The sequence below is a fragment of the Aquila chrysaetos genome, chromosome 6, assembly GCF_900496995.4.
Source record: "Aquila chrysaetos chrysaetos chromosome 6, bAquChr1.4, whole genome shotgun sequence".
NCBI lineage: Eukaryota > Metazoa > Chordata > Aves > Accipitriformes > Accipitridae > Aquila > Aquila chrysaetos.
In genome coordinates, this window is record NC_044009.1 from 5,912,730 (window position 1) to 5,930,939 (window position 18,210).

Consider the following 18,210-nt stretch of genomic DNA (forward strand, 5'->3'; position numbering starts at 1 on the left):
CGCGCGCCGCCGCGCCCCCATTGGCCCAAGGCGGCGGTGACGCCGGCGCCAGCAGGGTAGAACGGCCGGCGCCCCGAGGCCACGTGGGGTGGCGCGCCCGGAGCGGAGCACCCCCCCCCGCCCCGGCGGTGGAAGGGCGCGTCCGTCCGTCCGTCCGTCCGTCCGTCCCCCGCCCCCTCCCCACGCTAGGGCTGCCGTCACTACGCGCCCGGCCCGGGCAGGGGGCGGCCGGCTCCCCGCGGCCCCCCCGCGCCACAAGGGCAAAGCTCCGCCGGCCGCAGAAACGCGAGTGACTAACAACGCTCGGGGAGGGGGAGGCAAAAAAAAAAAAAAAAAAAAAAAAAAAAAGTCTCATTTGAAGGTTTTAAGGGTTAGACGTTGTAAAAGCAGATTCCCTTCTAGCGTTCGTGTGCCCCGGCGTGCACCGGGAAGCGTTACAAAACGCGGTGCGTGCTGCGGAGGGCAGACCCTGGGAGAAACTCACCAAGAGTAGCTCTCCAGCCGGGTTATGCAGAGATCTCCTCGAACAAACTGCTGCACGGTTGCAAAATAGTCTTAGATTATGGGATTCTAGTGCTACAACTTCGTCCGATTCATAGGTGTAACCAGGTGAATAAAGCAAGCATGGATTTGCTAGTCACTTCCACTGAAGACATTTTTAAAACCTAGGGCAGTTAAACCGCAACTCATAACGGGCAAACAGAAAAAGTTTAAAATTCAGATCATCCTTGAAATGTCACCTTGCATGGAATTTTATGTAGAGGATTTAAAAGAAACTACAGTAATTTTAATACCTCTGCAGCCAGTGGGGCTTTTGGTGAGACGTAATTGTTACAGAAATACCAGAAGTGGCAAAGCTGACAAGAAGGGGAATTGGCAGCCCCTGCAAATGCACTTAGAGACAATTGCTACTTAACTGCCTCTTTTCAAAAACATTCTCCAATAATCAGCCATGCAAGCAGATTTTATGAGCAGAAAGGGACTCTGTTCCACCATTACAATGCTGCTCAGTTGGCACTGTTCACACTATGATACCTAAGGAGGAAAAACCCTCCTCTGTTCCTTCTGCTCCCTACTCGCCAGAAATATGGGAAAAGATTGAAAACAAACAAACAAACAAACAAAATCCCAAACCTCCTCACAGTCTTTGTATAATAAAGCTCTCGGGTTAGGAACGGAGAGGGAAGTTTTTACCACTACCCACTCAGTCCTTGCACCTAGCCTAACAGTCAGAGAAGTAAATTCTGTCACTGCCAAAACAGGTGAGCATGGAATGGAAAATCCTTAGTCAGAAAAGGAAATCACAGAGTAAAGAGAAGGCCTCTGGGAAAGGGAGCAAGATCTACTGGTCAGCACAGTGACCAGTAATCCAGGAAGCAGCTCTGCCACTGATTTAATGTGGCTTTAAGCAAAGTCACCTCAGCCCTACCCTTCAGTACTCCCAACTATTAAACTGTAATGTTGCTTACCTCTTTCACAGCAGCATTACCAGCCTTCAGCTGTCAGCATTTAGAATAAGCTCTGCCATCCATCCATCCCATTACGGGCTCATACCCTTTCTACAGAGACTTCAGGATAACTCACTGCAGGTATTTAAAACTTTGACATGTTAGTATAGCTGTACTGACATTCAGTTGCAGCACAGAACCTCACTGGCTTTCCCCAACCCAATGCTGCACTCCGTGTTTTTACCTTCTACCTAATGCTATTGCTTTCACTCTGTAACTTACGGTGAAACCACTGGTCTCTGATCCAAAAAGTACCCTCTTTTTTTCCCCCTAAAATAACATCTTTGCTTAAAGATACACAAATGCTGCCAGGTAAACACATAATTTTTCATATTACCTTGTCTTGTAAGAGATGAGCTGTGCAGTTCAATTTGTAAGCAAGATCTAACAGAAAAGACAGTCCAGCCTTATTTCCTCCTCTGGACTGCTGGGGTTTCAGTCACATCTACTGAACCTATTATTTTTGTGCTGGCTTTAGACATGCCAAGAGGTTCCTCATGTACTTCACTGACATGCTGGTTCTGGACTTCAAGCAACTCCAAGAAGTGAGAAGTTTAGCCTAACTGTGTTTGAGGACACAGGAGAAATTGTCAAAATTAGAAAGAAAGCAACATTGTGAGTATAATTAGAAAAAACCCAATGTGAATATAATAAAAGTGACATAAATTAAGATGTTTTTCCTTTTGGAAAAAAAGGATTTTAATGGGTTTAAAAACATTTCTGTACAAAAAATGCTCAATGACCGGTATTTGCCTTCCCATGGCGACAATACTTCTGACTATTGTTTTGTTCAGCAGCAACTCCCACAGGTCCTGTAACAAGGACTATCTCTTTGGCCAGTGGTGCCTGGAACCCCTGCAAAAGACAGTTACAGAAAGACTTTAACTCTTGCTCTAAATTCACTCAAGATTGAAAACCTACAATAGGTTACAATGATTCTATTGAGAAAGGGTCATGATGCAAACAGAACCTTTCGACCTCCAGTGCTGCCCTCACGTAGTGTTGCTCTTTTATGACTAAATAATACACAAGGATCAAGCCTCGTAAACTACACGTTAAATATCTATTCAGAACAAGAATGTTCATATTTGGCAGTACTGTTATTTATCTTCCTCCCAAACTAGGCAAATGTTCTCCCCACCTCCACCTATCTTTGTGGCCAAAGAAAGTGACTCCCACATCTATTAACACAAACTTTTACCTCAGCATTTCAAACCTTCCACCCAGAATTGTCTTTGACTGCATTAATACTGACTAAGGTTTTTTTTCCCCCCCCCTTTAAATTGACGTCAAGCTGTGACGCAACCTCTTCCCATTAAACATGTGCTGAAGCTCCCACAGCTATAGAGGACAATAGCTATGCTTTGCCCACAGCTCCAGGGCACAGGCGTGAAAACACTCCACCACTTGGATGAGAGAGCAGGCTGACAACACACCTATCAGCTTTCCCCGACAGGTAGGACATGCTTCGGTTTCCAGACTGTTGAAGTTTGTTAGCTCCAGCAAATTTCTGCAGGGGAAAAAAAAAAAACACACCACCATCACCACAGTGAGGTACCTGCCAAACAGTATATTCCATGAGATTCATGTGCTGTCAGGTCCTTCCAACTTAAAGGAACACTGCTCATTTACACCGTGAGCTTTATGTTTTAGGACTTCCTTTACATGCACTTGCACTGAATCCATCTGAGCTGGTCTAACCTTGACATGTGAGGCACAATACCCCACTGACGACAAATCTTACCCATCTAGACAGAAAGATCTGTACAGGTTGTCCCAAATTCACTGACCGGTTTCTTTTTTTCCTCTTGAAACAAGTTTCAACTGACATAGCAAAGGGATTGCACAGGAAACTGTTTCCTACGCTATCAGGCATAAACTTGTTAGCTTCTAAAATACGATTTTTAATGAATATCTAAGATGATCCTTGGTACCATTTGCCCTCCAGTTAAATATCCAGGAAGGCAGCATGCACAGGAAAGAGACTGAAACAAGAGAAATGAGCTTCAGAACCTAAAATTAACACTCAAGTGCCCCATGAGTTCATGGATGGGCAACCTATTACTTCATGCCTGAATGCCCACTGACGTCACACATCAGCATCCAAATGCTCCACGTATGAGCACTATGCAGGGGACACATGGTAGGTTTTAGGTAACCCAGATTTGCAGGGGTGACCTGGGGTGGGGGGCGACGACACAGGAACTGCCCTGTGCTGGTCACAGGTTTCCCTAAGTATGTGACTGATTGTTTATGTTTTCTTTCATTTCTTCAATCTCTCAATCTCAGTTAGCAATAAATTAAGTAAAAATTCTCTGAGCTGAGACTGTTTTCCTAATGACAGTACTTGGTGGAGAATGTGGGCAACAAGCAGACCTGACATGGCCTGGAATAACTAGACTGACTTTGAGATTTTTGAGAGTGCCTTGAATCTGGTATTGGGAATTCATGGTGGTGTGCTGTGGTCTAAGTGTTGTGCCTGTGATGTATGGAGGCGTAGCTGTGAACAATGTATGAAGAGGTGGGAAACAAGAGAGGCCGAGGGGCCCCAAGGAAGCTCTTCCTGAATGGGAAGAGGCTATAATACAAAGTATGAGCTTGTGATTGGAAGCTGCACCTCAGTACCAAGTGCTGTTAGGGAACATTCTGCAGATCCTGAAAAAGTCATCTGCCTTCCCCAGCGACTCCCCAGCTGGGTACATGCTATCACCAATGTTTCTGTTCCTTCCTTCATGACATGCCCGTACCTTGCCTGCGTAAGCTTGCTTGGCAGGATCAAATTGTGGCGACTGCTTCGATTTGCTGCTTCCTAAGGGAGAGAGGAGAGAAGCTGTCACTAAAATTTTCCAGGAAGAACAGTACATTCCACAGCGTTCCTCTGATGATAAGGAGGTTCCACTGCAGTCTCCCACATGCTAAAAACCAGAACAGTCTCTTAAGGGCAGGAGATGCTTTTGAATAGATAGTTGTTACAAAGAAGTAAAATCTCCTTTGCCTCCTAGTTCCTGGGGTCCAATTAAACAGATGACTTTCTCTACAGAGAAAAGAAGCAAAATCCAAATCCACAATCCCCATGGCCAATGGTTTCAGGATTTTGTTTCGGAAAAAGGATGCTAAACTGTACATTCCCCAAGTTAATTTCTTTTAGTACTTCCCCACTGTAAGGTAAGTGCATTGTAACAGTTTGTACTGCCTTGGCATCTACATTCACACACAGCCTTCTCAGGGCTCAGCTGGCAACAGTTTCCACAGCCTGCAGCACCATAGCAAGAGATCCTGATCTTACCCGCAAACACTTTGAAGTTGGACTTGCTGTAATCAAAGGGGGTAAACTGCTTCGGTGCTTCCAGCTCCTCTGGTTGCTGGGAGGCTTTTGGCCGTTTCTTCTCTTGTTTTGGCAACTCTGTTCCCGTTTCACTCATGACTCTCTCCCTCTTCTTATTAGCTTGCTCCTGCTGTGAAAGCAACCCACAGAACAGAAACAGGGACAAGTTCAGGACAGGAGAGTGAAACATCTCTGTGTAGACATGAACACCAGCATGCAAATGAACTGCCCAGTGGACCCAGGCTCCAGTGACAGCTATTGCCTGTGGCAATAATAGTGTGGGGAAAAAGCACTGTGTTCTTCCTTGGGCCTAAACTCCCTTTTTTTTTTTTTTCCTCACAGCAGGGACTTTTCAGATAAAAAGCCAACTTTTCATTTCACAGGACACTACAGGCTGAGATCTGCTGTGGCCCCACAGGCAGATTTTGGGGAACCTAGGCAAGTGAGGAGCAGAGAGGTGCAGCAGCGGAAAACATTCCCTACTGAAGATATGGAGGGATGCGAAGATTTGCACAGCACAGTTGCTAGGGGCCTGTTGCTACACACAGGGCAGAACCACAGAAAGACCTCTATCAAAAGACTATCATTCAGGTATTTCAGAGTTATAGGGCTCAGGGTTTCATTCTGAACTATGTTATAAAGGTCAAGAGGGGCAAAGGCTGGAAGTAGGGAATTCAATGACATACCATAGCTTGCTGACGAACAGACACAATATTTTCTGTTGCCTCTTTATACACCTTCTGTGCCTGGTCACGAGCAGCTATTGAAACAAATAAGCATTACTGTAAAAAGCAAAGGTAAGTTAGCCAGGAGCTTTGAAAAAGCAGGCAAACCAGCTTGTAGCAAGTCTCAAATTAAATAGAGTACAATCTTCATCAAACAATCTCATCCATTAGGGAATCCATCATCTAAGGTTTTCTTGTAACTGGGAAACAACCTATGTGCATTGGGAAAACCATGCTAGCCAACACACTGAGGAAGGGAAGAATGGCTGTACCTGACTGCTGGGCTGCTTTCTTTTTTGTTTCATCCTTGGACTCCTTCTGTATTTGTGTCTGACTCATCAACTTCCATCGATTGCTGATCTGCAATGAAAAAAAATTACCTGGGATCACCTTCTTTGAAGTTTTATGGCAAAAGGGAGTTTATAAACTTGCTACCACATGCTGGTCTTCATTAAGAGTACAAAAGATCAAATTGGATTGTAAAAGAGATTAAGATCTGCTGCACCAGGTAAAGTAAAACCATGTGCTTTAAAGGTTCTGAGCTACAAACAAGCCATGAGAACAAAGGCAGATACAGACTTCAGCAGTAGTTTGTAGCTTTGACAGACAGGGAATATACAGTGGAATGTCTCCAATCCCTGGTTCTTCGAAGGATATGAATGCTACAGAAACAATGAATTCCAGATTCAGAAACATGTCAAGTTTCTCAAAACTTATATTCTTTTTCTAAAGAGAATCCAAGGAGAAAAAAAATAATTCTATATTGCTAAGGTTCCCAAGGGAAAATAACCTACTTATTTGTTTCTTTTGTACTACTTGGCAGGAAATTTTAGCACGAATCTTACTTCATAAATTTTTGATGACGGGTCAAACTTTGCAGATTGTGACACATAAGCTGGATTCTGTTCTGAAGGTAGGTACTGTGGAGAGGAAAAAACACAGCAAATGACATTTAGCGCATTGCTAAAATGCTGCTTAAAATGTTCCAAATCACAAAGTTTGTATTTAAGAAGCATTCTACAGATAGAACACCTTCTGGAAAAAGAAAAATTACCACAACTATGGCCAAGAGAAACATTAAAGAAAAACCAACCAAAAAAACCCCCGAAAAACCAACGCCCAACCACTCACCAGAAAAAGTTGGTTTGATATTATTTCCTAGTAATTTGCTACTCCAAATCTGTAATAAATTATTCTATTGTTCTTCTGATTTATTAGAAGAATAAAATCAGCTCACTAACTCTAGCCATAAAGTAGAGATGAAAATGTGATGCAAATTTAAAAAACCTCAAACCTGATTAAAAGAAAAAAAACAGTGAAAGGTCTGTTTACTATGTAGAAAGACAGATATCTAAGAGGCATTTCAATGTGTTTTGAAAACAAGTCCACACGTGTGCGCTTTGCAAGGACAATCTCTCGATTCCCGTAAGACAGCAGAACCTGATGCTATACCAAGCTCTTTTGCATATGCCTGGAAAAACAGCTGAGAGCATCCTCTGCACTAGGTAGATTATGAGTCCCACTACGAATATGTATTGGGAGCTTTTACCATTCTAAATGGATTTTCAAAGGACTCCATTATACGCTGAGCTTTCTGCTGTGCAGTGGTTAAAGTCTTCTCATTTCCTTCATCTTCATCACATTCCTAAAAAAAAAATAAAAAAAAAAAGAACATTAGTAATTTTTGGTTTTGGTTACTGCCATTTCATGCATGTTATTTCTCACTCTATCTGAAACTCCACTAACGGCAGTAACCCTCCAGAGAGATGCAATTAACTTGCTGGCCTCCTAACCTAGTTGTCATAGCGTATGTAGGCCATATGGTTGACAGGAAGCCAGTGTCATTTCCATGCATGTCCCACCTTACTATTTCTTGCAACACTTTTCACACCGTTTTATCAAATTATCAAGTATGTTTACTAATACTTAAATAATGACAGTATCACAAACATGTTGCTTACACTGAATATGCTGACAGTGGCAGTAGCAAAAAGACATGTTGACTCTGGCTGAACACCCTGAATGTTCATTGTCCTCTCACTGTCTGAAAAGAGACAACCATGTTCCAAAATCGGTGCAGGCTCTACATGAGAAGACGACAAAATTTTGATTAGATACTTGTGTATTTTACTGCTCTTTTGTGTAATGAGATTTCACTGAAAGCTTCTTCACGGCTGCTATTTTCCCCATGTCAAAGCCACATCATGTCATTAGTAGCACAGTTTTTAGGTTAAGTCCAAATTACCCAAGGCAGAGCTGTTCTGAAAATCAACCATAGGAATCCGGGAACTGTCATGGGGTCCAAAGAAGGTATTCTCCAGCTTCTGCAGAGAGATTCAAATTGTAAACACCATTAATACACTACTCTGTGAATGAGTATATGTTTTCACACATTGCAGAGACACATTAATGAAAATTCAAATAAAAGGGTGAAATTCAGAGACTGAATATTCTTAATATAGCTCACCTGCCAGAGCACATTGCATCTGGCATCAAAAGGCTACCTGTGCAAACACCCACTGGCTAATGGAGATGCTTTACTTCCTATGCACAAGGAGAGTAAACGAGTCAGAGTAAATGCATCTGAAACTTCTCTTCTTACAGATCAGTCAATATAGGCTAACACACATGAAACTGTCCAGCAGCTAGAGTGTTTGCTGATGAAGCCTTAAGTGCTGCTATTATGGTGGCTTGTAAAATACCAATTTACAGGTGGTAACATTATGGGTCTAGCACAGAAAAGTAACATTAAGCTAAAGCAGAGAGACCTGTAAAATGGATGAGAAGCTAGAACTTTGCTACATTTGTTTCTGAGTTTAAAGCTTAAGACATTAGGTAACAAATATTATGTAAACAGTACCTCAGGGTTGGATTGAGGCGCTCTCTTCTTGACTGCCAAAGCGACCTCCGACTAGAATGGGAGAGAAAGGCAAGTCACTTAAATGCACCTGCCCTATTTCTTCTAGGCTGGCCTCCTTATCAATGTTTTCAACACATTCATTACAAGCTAGCAGGTTAATAAAATTACATTAATTCTTCTTCTTCTGCAGTGTTGGCATATGGATACATTTAAACACCTCATACAGAAAGGAAGATACAGAAAGGACGTCATCCTCACATGGTTTTTTTTCACTGGAGGAGGAAGACTGTAGTAATATCAACATGCTGATGACATATTTTAACTAATGAACCTCTTACACCTAGGGTTGGTTTTTTTTTTTTGCTTCTCTATAGCTGTAAAAGATTTATGAATCCATTTACATGGCCAACAAATTCCACAAGGTCCAGTTCTTCCTCACGCAGGCAAACATGATGTGCGATATAAGACGGACAACCGCACCCTGTTCAAGTAGTGCCTGTTCTTTTACTGCTCTAGTTCTCCAGGAAACTACATTGTGTGTAAGACAGTACAAAGCAGACAATAGACAGACAAGAAGTTGCAATATATCCTTCTGCTCTAGTACAGAACACTATATTCAGTGTTCAAAAAGCAAACTTCAGCATACACATCATCACGGGTCACCATTTAGCTCCAGTCCCTGGCTTATGGAAAGCAAGTGATGAGTCTCTTGTGTGGTACAAGCTACTCCTACCTTGAGAAGAGGCATCTCCCGGGCCTGCTGAATGAGAAGATGCAATTCATTAATCTGCTGGCGAACTAGTGGTGGGACTGGATTACAGCAAGCAATGATGCCCTGGGGTTCTCTAAAGAGAGATGAGAAAAATTCAGTGTGCTGTATTTATGGCCGATATGTTAGGCATTTGCATTCAAAGGACATGCAACGAGATATAACCATGGTCCTGACTGTGACAGAATAAGACAAGTCAGATTAATCTTGCAGAGTTTATTCTCTGTGATGAAAAATACTTCTGTACCAGGTTTGTGCAGATAAGGAGAAACCATTAACTCAGCTCTCCTCTCACTTATCTTTTCTGTGGTTGGTCTGTCTGTCCCCATCTTCATTTCGTTCCTTGTTCAGTATTCATCTGTGGAAGCTTAGCCCAGCAGTGGACTTGCATTTAAAGATGCATTTTTATTATTCTCAAGTATGGATGTTAGATGATGAGTGCCAAGTGTTTGAGGAAAATGTTGTGTAAATTGGGTGTTCTAAAAGATCTGCCACTTGTTCCCCCCCAGCCCTTTAGGAACTGAACCCCTCCCCCCAAATAAACGCTATGGGGGAACTCATCTCTCTCTTGCTCCGTAATACTGTAGGAATCTCAGGGGGGGTGTGTGACATATAGCAATGCAAAGGAATGTGTTTTATTTGTGGAACAAAATCAGAGAGAGATGTATCCCAGAAGTTTGGACCGTTCTGAAGAAGTATTGCTATTTACTTCTCTTCCAAACTGAACAACTATAGAGAAAAGCAGTATTGACAGCTGGAAAGAAGGGACCAACTGCAGAAGTAATTACACACTAGGAAACGACTTGCTGGATATTAAAATCAAATGAGACTCCTCAAGGGTGAACAAAACTTACTTGGGCAGCTCCTCTGCTATCTTCAATAGCATATGATTCGGTAGCACGTATCTACAACACAAAGAGGTGGCGTGAATGTAACAATGTTAAAAACTCTTAAAAATACCTTAAAAGTGCAGAAGTCTGCCCCAATTACAAGGTCTGAAAAGATGAAATCAGTTAAAAAGAAATTAAGTAGTGCTGATCTAGATACCTGTAAGAATTTACTAATAACATAGCAGGACTTATGTGTAAAAAGCAGCCTGAGGTAGTACCCTCATTTCTACAGGTAACAAAGTGGTTCCACCTTGGGAGTGGGAGGGGCACAATCCAAGAGACTCACTGAAGTATTAAGCCAGTGTCTGTAACAAAAGATTTCCTACCCTGTACTCTCATCCTCTTGACGCGCCATCTTGTCTCTCCATGCAAACAGCAACCTAAATGCTGCTAGCTGCTGTGTGTTGAGATGTTTTTTCTGCCTCCTGTAGAGCTCAAGGTAGGATTCATCTGAAAAGAGGGGCTTGATGTATTTCTGGGCAGGAAAAAAAGAAACTCATGATCGGTATCAGATTTGTGCTCTCTAGTTTCCCTTGCTTCACTGAGACACATAGAATCTCACAAGGACTTAAGGGGACTGAATAAACTCGGGTACAATGTGTCTTGGAGTTTTTACCCTAAACTATTGGTAGGAGCCTATCCCTGAAAATCATACATCTCATCCACTTTTAGGGGAAAACCACCCTCACCAACTCCAGGAGCAGCTTTAGACATACAGTATCTTCAAGCTTTACTACATTAGACAAGGCCTACTTTCATAGACAGTATTTTCCACAGGCATAATATAATTATCTCATAATGCACCTCCAGCTAGGCTTTGAACTTCTAGGAACATCCAGTAGAACTGGAAATGTAACATCTCTCTTGGAAAAGACACACCTGAAAGCATTGGGAGGCCAAAGAGTGCTAGCATTCAAAAAACAGCAAGAAGGCATCTGAATCCAAGGATTTTAGCTAGTGAAACAAGTGACTGCACACAAATGAGTCAGAGTTTATACAGCTGTTTTCAGACACACAAAGAGGAAAAAAACCTGTGTCTATGCAACAGACGGAGAACAGGCAAAGGACCTTCTGTCCTACTAAGCCCATACTCTGATCCAGGTAATCCAACCAGGTGAAGCTTTACCTTCAGGCAGATGTCCTTGCTGCGTTGCCACACAACCTGCAGCTGAGTGGGCTGCTCGTTCCCCCTCTCCCACAGTGCCTCCCTCACTTTATCATAGATGTAGAGCAAGTAGTGAGTGTCATCACGGGCATACTGAACCATTTCTTCTGGCAAAGGGCTGGAAAAGAGCCAAAATTACACTAATATATTTCAGTTGCCCTGCCAAACTGTCACTTTCTTCTTGAAAGGCATATTAGGGCAAACCGCACGTAAAACATGCCAAGAACTAATATGGAAATTCTTCTGTTTCCTTACTGAAGGATTTGTTGGGCAACACCAGTAACATGCTGTGCGCTCTCCAATTCAGATGGCATCTTGTCCACATGCCGGAGAGCAGGATTGCCATGTAGCTAAGTCAGATGACAGAACTGCTTGCTATAGTATATGTCATAACTCTTCTCCCTCTGCAGAGCCTACACAAAGTAGGCCTGGGAACTCTGTGGTGTGCAGAGTCCATCTGCAGAGCAAAGCTCATTGCCCCAGCAGCATACTGCTCTACCTAGTGCAGGCGACTGAATGTTTTTGTGGGGGCTCTAGAGGAGCAAATACTGACTTTCTCCATAATACCGCAGTGGTTAAGCGCTGCTCCTAAGAAGTGAGCTTCCAGGAGCTTTTCATTACTTAGTCTTCCCTGATTTACCCAAAAGAACTCATTTTCTAAAGAAATACTGGAAAATGTAACACTCGTAAAAGAACTTAAAAGCACAGCCAGGTAAATGCTGTGCTTGTGCACTCTGAGGCTAACCTACGACTATGGGGCTTGCAACTAGAAACATGCTCCTGCTCTAACAATACAAACAAGGATAAGTGCTACCTTGCAGCTGCAGCCCATTTAAGGGGTCAGTTTTTACCGTATCCTCCAGTCAGCCAGCTGGTACTGCTTGTCAGCATCTACATTGCAATACAGCTTTAGCAAGTGGTCCAAAGAATGCCTGCCAAGATTGAGGAGACGAGCAGCTTGGTGAGTATCAAACATGTTCACCAAGTACAGACCAAAGTCTTTTTGCAGCCATTCCACATCTGAATCACCACCATGAAGGACCTTGAAAAGCAAAACAAATTGAGAATGATATGAAGAACATTTCTACTCCAGGCTGCCAGTGCTGTGGCTTCATATTCATGTGTCTAGGACCGGATTTCTCTTCTCTCTGTCCTTCACTGTTAAGTGCAGAACTACTAAATGCGTACACTTGGCAAGTAACTCCCCACTTACATAAAGGAAACAGGCACATGAACAAATTACAATGAAAGCAGAGCCAAGTGACCAAGACAGAGTACACAGTGTGTTTTTAACTATAATAAAGCTTAAACTAAGGGCGGGGGCAGGAATTTTGTCGTGAACTGGTGAATTTGGCAGATGACCTTCACAATTGCAGGGTCTGTGAAGGTCTCATTGAGAATGTTCATCTCACTGCGCAATTCCAGTGTATCAATAATGAAGTCTTCTGTTCGGGTGGAAATCTGCATCAGACATGTCAAGCCCAGGAAGCTCCTGTAGGAATGGTGCTGAAAAACATGGAAGAGAGATGTAAGCTATGATCCATTACATAAGTAATACTATAAAACAAACAGCACGCCAAATGAAGGAAGAAAAAGTAACAGAGGACTTCTTAAAGATAATTGGATAAGCAAGGTTTCTCTTTGCAGTTACGAACATGACTTAAAAAAACATGGGATGAATTGAAAGAAGATCAAATTCAGTATGAAGTGTGCAGCCAGTGCTACCATTGGAAAACTTATAATACCGACCAGTTTAATTCAATCTTCTAGATAATATCAGACAGATCAGGGTCATGAACTGTCTTTTCATGTCAGAAAGTACAAAAAGCAGGAGAAAGAGAGACTACAAAACAGACTAGAAGAATATAATGGTCTCCTAGGTACTAAAAGTACACATGTAACTTTTAAACAGAAAAGGCAATTTGATTACCTCTAAGTCCAGGGCAAATTCTTTACAGTTCATAAGCTTTTCATTTAGTTCTACCAGCTCATCCAGTGTGGTGATAAAATGACAGGGTGTTTCCTTGATGGGCCTGTACATCTGGCAGAGCAAATTATTAGGCATGGTATGTTCTCTGTCAATTCCCACCCCTGACCTCCACCCTCAATTCTGAAATTTGTCAAATATACCGCATCTGCAGTAAGTTTAAGTTAATGTGGGCACCAACCTGGGGTTCTGGTTTCTTGAGAACTCCATCTGGTGGAGAAAAATGCTCCAGTTCATACTGGTAAGGGTGAGCAAACCTGTGGAAATTAGGAAGAGAGGCACAGACTAAATTTCAGTCATCTTCATGGAGCCAGAGCACAGAGACTTTGAGAGCTATGGTAGCTTCCTTATTGAGTAGAAATTTTGTCTCTTATTAAGCATAGCTTTAAAATAACTGCAGATGTCTAAAGCAAATAACACAACGTAGTGTGCGGACACAAACACATGCAGAGCTGTTACACATGAATAGCATCAGCACAATGGGACCACACAAGTGCATGTTCACCAATGGTACTCCAAGCACCTTGATGTCAGTTTAATTTCTTACATGTCTTGCTCAGTTTGCTGTGTCCTCTGCTGGTGTATGAAGTCTGCCAAAGCAGCTGGCACATCCAAGTCTTCAGGGCGCTCCTTTCGTTCCCGTCCACTTTTTGTGAGGGCTGAACAACCAATATGGAACAACTGGACTGGGTCCTACACATAACATGTTCTCAGCCTACTAAACTCTCCCCTCCACCCACCACAAAGTCTATTAAAATAATAAAGTTTCAAACATCTTAACAATTTAGACCTGCAGCTTTTGCTGTCAGCAAGGCTTCTGTCTGTACCTCTAGTGACAATTCAGTTGCTAGGTTTTACCAGGCTGCTGTTAAGCAAGACCCAAGGTGGTTCTGCTCAAGAGCTTGGAAGGAGATTGAAAAATCTTCAGAAAAATCTTTCAATTGTTCCCAGTTACTAAAAGTACAACCACATCAGTGCAGACTAAGGATCAATCACCAGCAGCAGAACGACATGTTACCGAGACAGGATGTTATGCTGGTGGCTTTGATAAAGCACCCAAACCAAAGGTAGGTCTAACCATACACCTGGTGCTCCTCCCTAATTAGTAAGAAGTATCAGTAAAGCTAACTAGACTAGTCAAGACCACTTCTGTCACCAGAGTGACTCTCATCATGTATGTTCAATGGTGGTAAAGAGAAGCAGCAGAATATGTTTGGAATGGATTATTTACTGCATACAAACAATAAGATGCTGTATGCTGACCTACCTTTACATTACACATATGCAAACAACAGAGCTTACTACACCTAAATAGTCAACATCTCCTACTGTTACTTGTTTTTACAATCAATAACTTCTCCTCTAGAGTGTGAGGACAGATTTGTGTCAAATACTCTCAATTGGTTACCCAACAAAAAATAAACCCCTTACCTTCAGGCAAAGGTTTCAAAGCATTTGGCTTGATAAAAAGTTTAGGTATGAAGGGAGTGTTGGAATTGTCAATCTTTTCCCGAAACTTAAGCTGTGGTCGAGAGATATTCTTGGCATGAAGCAGTCGGAAGGTTTCAGATTGAGTTCTTTTGTGGTATTCTCCTGCCTATTTAAAAAAAGGTATGCCACAGGTAAAAAAGAAAGCCTGTTGTGTACATGAAACTGAAACGGCAGCTGAAAGCACAAAGAATCCAGAATCAACTTTGGATAAAGAGGAAAAGGAAAAAAGAGGGAGTGAGTTAGGATGTGTAAAAAAACTGTGACAGAACATTTAACTACTCAACTGCACTGGAAAATCAGTAGTGCCAATGCTGGGAAAAAAGCTAAGATAACAGAGCAAACTGAGCACAGAGGCCTCACCTTGCGGTTCCAGCTGGAAATGATTGTCTGTGGCGGCTGTAACCCAGCAGGGAGGACTGGTTGCTGGTTTTTGTTCACTCCTGCTGCTTCATCCAATAAAATACCCTAAATTCCAGAAAAGCAAGGTGAAAACCAAACACCTGTTAAATTACCACACTCATCCACTCTAGTCAAGACTGAATAAAGAAAGTCACACAGGTAGATACCTCCACAGCCCCTTCCCCCAAATTCTGTGCAACATGGGACAGACAAATGTGGGACGAGCATGTTGAACATCAAGGGTAGGAAGAGTTTCCTCAGAGAAGCAGCTCTATGAACTTACAGATCTGTTCTCAAGCTGTGAGGTTCTTGTGCCAAACTGTATTTAGTTTCCTCACAAGTCATATATTACACCTTCCTTCTCTCTAGGCCATAACCCATCCGCCTTAGCTGCTATGACCACTAGCCTAGCACATGGAAATCTTTTTAAAATAAAAAGGAAAACCACCAGATTAAGGAAACACTAAATGTAACTGTGAAAGTGCTACCACTGAAATTCATGCAATGAAAAAAGAACCTGTGGCAACTGAACAGTTTATAAGAACATCCAGAAATAATTGGCTTACCACTCTTTCAAGAATGATGTCATTGGAGTCAACAAGCATATCAAATTTATCTTCCAGCTCTGTCACTTTGCTGCGATCTTTCATGTGGCTACGGCAGCCATGATACTGCATCACCTTGCTCATGCTTGCAAGAGAACAGTACAGCTATTAGCAATTTGAAAGCAGTTCTCTTCAACTTTCTACATCTTCAAAGTTTAAAAAGAAATCAAATGCTGTACCTATAGATAACATCTCATGAGCAGTGAATAGAAGAAACACCTATACAGCATTAAGCATTAGAATTAATTTATGAACCATGTGACTTTTAAAATACATAGCCTAATGCATTTTATATTAGCCTGTGCTCTCTGCACAGCTCTTCATCCAAATCATTATAAAAGGCCCTCTTTAAACTTGTTACTGTCAAGCGTGAGAGAAGTAGCTAAAGCTAGGTTTGTGAAATAAACCATTTTCTTATCTATGGCAAGTTTGGAGTCTCCGAAGAAGGGTGCTACCTTCTGTTTTGGTTCTAATATATAATATTGTAGGACTTTTCAACACGAGTAAGTTTACAGTCATTTAGTTCACATTGTCCATTTAGAGACCTTTAAAATGATGAAAGACTGGTAAGAAGAAAAAGACTTAAAACTCAGTCTAGTGTTTAAGGTCTGAGAGAAAGCTCGTTAAATCATTGGAAGTGATTAGCAACGGCCCAAAGACGCAAAAGCGTCCTTACCAGTGAAGGAGACGGTCACCCTGTGTTTCACAGTATGCCCGGAAGCCAGGGAAGCTTCGGTAGAAGTCGTACTCATCGCCAGGCTGAGGAAGGCCATTAGATGCCTTTGTCGCAGCTACCACTGTGCCAAGAGCATACTGTGCAAGAATACCATGCTATTAGCATTTCTTCAGTATTTTGTTTCTCCATTTACCCAGGATATTATTTTGGAGAAATGCATTTTGCCTAACTTGTTTGAACCATGTGGTTCTAATATATAGTATTGTAGGACTTTTCAACACGAGTAAGTTTACAGTCATTTAGTTCACATTGTCCATTTAGAGACCTTTAAAATGATGAAAGACTGGTAAGAAGAAAAAGACTTAAAACTCAGTCTAGTGTTTAAGGTCTGAAAGAAAGCTCACTAAATCATCAGGAACGCAGATAATGACTTTATTATTTTGACCAAAAAACCCCCACAAAACTGCAACGCTTCCTGCTTGAGAACCGGGAGGCATTCCCCCTCTTGGAAGCAGGAGCGTGCGCAGACGAAACACCAGGTAGCCGAGGTTAAGATCTGTAATCCAAGGGACAATGCCTATCGCCACACGTCCAGCAACGGCCCTCCCCAGGGACCCGATACCTCTACATTTCAAAGATTCGCGTCGGGAAGGCGGCACAGCCCACCCCGGGCCGGTGCGCTTACAGAGCCGTGCCGAGGACCAGGGGCCCGAGCCCAGGGCGGTGACAGGCCCCAACAGGCCGCTCTGGTCCCCGGCACCCCTGGGAGCGGCCCGCACCCTCCCTGCCGCCCACGGCGGGGAGCACCCACGGCGGGGCTCCTCACGGGTGGCACCTACTCAAGCGGGGGTCCTCAGGCAGCCCCCGAAGGGAAGAACTACAGCTCCCGGCATGCCCCGAGCCGCGCACGGCACGCCGGGAGCGGTAGTGCACGGCACCCGCCCCGCTCCCGCCCCCGGCCCCTCCGCCGCGCACCTTGACGAAGGCGTCGGCGTCGTCGAAGCCAGGCAGCGCCGCCGCCGCGCTACCCCCCTCCGTCTCCGCCGGTCGCCTCGCCGCCCCGCGGGGCCCCTCCTGCCCCGCGGGGGTCTCCGCTACCGCGCTGCCGCTCCCCCCGCCGACGGCTGCCGCCATGTTGCCCCCGCAGCCGCGCGACGCTTAGACGCTCTCGCGAGAACGCGGCCGGCGACGGCGGGGTGGGGGTGGGCAACCGACGGGGACGCATGCGCACGGGGAGAGGGCGCCAGGGCTGCCCTCTGGCGCCCCCTGGCGGCGTGGCGGAAGAGGCCCCTGGGTGAGAAGACGGGGGGCCCCCGAGGTGGGGGGCACCGAGGGACGGCCCTCAAGGGCTTAAAACGGGCGAGACCCACGGCCCGCTTCCTCCACAAGCACCCACGCGTGGGGCCCTGGGACTGCCCATAGAGCAGTCCCTGTGGCAGCCACAGCAGTGCCTGGAACAGGGCCAGGGGCATTACCACTCAAAGGCCCCGACTGCCACCTCCCCGTTTCCCGTTTTTGGGGTGCAGCACCGGCACAAGCAGCTGGGGAAGCCCACGGAACCCCGGCTGGGTCAGTGCCGCACCCCACGCTGTCTCTCTCGAGCTGTGGCTGTGACCCTGAGACCAAGAAAGCTGATGTTCTTACCGCACTGATGACATCGCATCTGCTGGAAACTAAAATTTAGGGGTTGTATGCTCAAGTTTCTTTGATACAAGTGACAGACATCATTCAGTCCTGGCAATTTTGCATCCAGCTGCTATCAAAAGGGAAATATAGCCAACCACCTGAACTGATGCAGGAAAAGGACAAG

The 18,210-nt window shown here is 44.0% G+C and overlaps 1 protein-coding gene and 1 long non-coding RNA gene across 4 annotated transcripts; both read right to left on the bottom strand.

The window, feature by feature from the left end:
• Nucleotides 1–339: 339 nt before the first annotated feature.
• LOC121233374 lies at nt 340–2,157 on the bottom strand. The gene is made up of 3 exons (XR_005932609.1): nt 1,846–2,157; nt 1,470–1,583; nt 340–665 (listed from the first exon to the last, which is right to left on the bottom strand). It is a non-coding gene; the product is annotated as an uncharacterized LOC121233374 (long non-coding RNA).
• Nucleotides 2,158–2,174: 17 nt separating this feature from the next.
• Nucleotides 2,175–18,201, bottom strand: EXOSC10 (exosome component 10). Of its 3 annotated transcripts, none has more exons than XM_030016972.2 (25): nt 18,045–18,201; nt 16,401–16,537; nt 15,686–15,809; nt 15,081–15,185; nt 14,661–14,826; nt 13,777–13,888; nt 13,411–13,486; nt 13,173–13,283; nt 12,605–12,748; nt 12,094–12,284; nt 11,204–11,360; nt 10,404–10,552; nt 10,042–10,092; nt 9,152–9,263; nt 8,419–8,469; nt 7,804–7,882; nt 7,520–7,641; nt 7,108–7,203; nt 6,404–6,478; nt 5,831–5,918; nt 5,520–5,593; nt 4,795–4,963; nt 4,256–4,317; nt 2,945–3,018; nt 2,175–2,363 (listed from the first exon to the last, which is right to left on the bottom strand). In XM_030016972.2, the coding sequence occupies exons 3-25, from the start codon at nt 15,806–15,808 to the stop codon at nt 2,333–2,335; spliced, it is 2,418 nt and encodes an 805-aa protein (XP_029872832.1). In that variant the 5' UTR covers nt 15,809; nt 16,401–16,537; nt 18,045–18,201; the 3' UTR covers nt 2,175–2,332. The 3 variants fall into 3 exon arrangements, with proteins under 3 accessions (XP_029872832.1, XP_029872831.1, XP_029872830.1); XM_030016971.2 differs by lacking the exon at nt 18,045–18,201 and adding an exon at nt 17,376–17,565 and having other exon boundaries at nt 7,520–7,602; XM_030016970.2 differs by lacking the exon at nt 18,045–18,201 and adding an exon at nt 17,376–17,565.
• Between the last annotated feature and the right edge of the window lie 9 nt (nt 18,202–18,210).

What these genes read in the sequence shown, in the direction of transcription:
- EXOSC10 (XM_030016970.2), bottom strand. Translation starts at nt 17,534, where the DNA reads ATGGCGGCAGCCGTCGGCGGGGGGAGCGGCAGCGCGGTAGCGGAGACC. An exon ending in TTTCCAGCTGGAACCGCAAG is followed by an intron (nt 14,827 to 15,080) that starts GTGAGGCCTCTG and finishes TTTTTTAAATAG; the next exon opens with GCAGGAGAATACCACAAAAG. An exon ending in AATTTGCCCTGGACTTAGAG is followed by an intron (nt 12,749 to 13,172) that starts GTAATCAAATTG and finishes CATGTTTTTCAG; the next exon opens with CACCATTCCTACAGGAGCTT.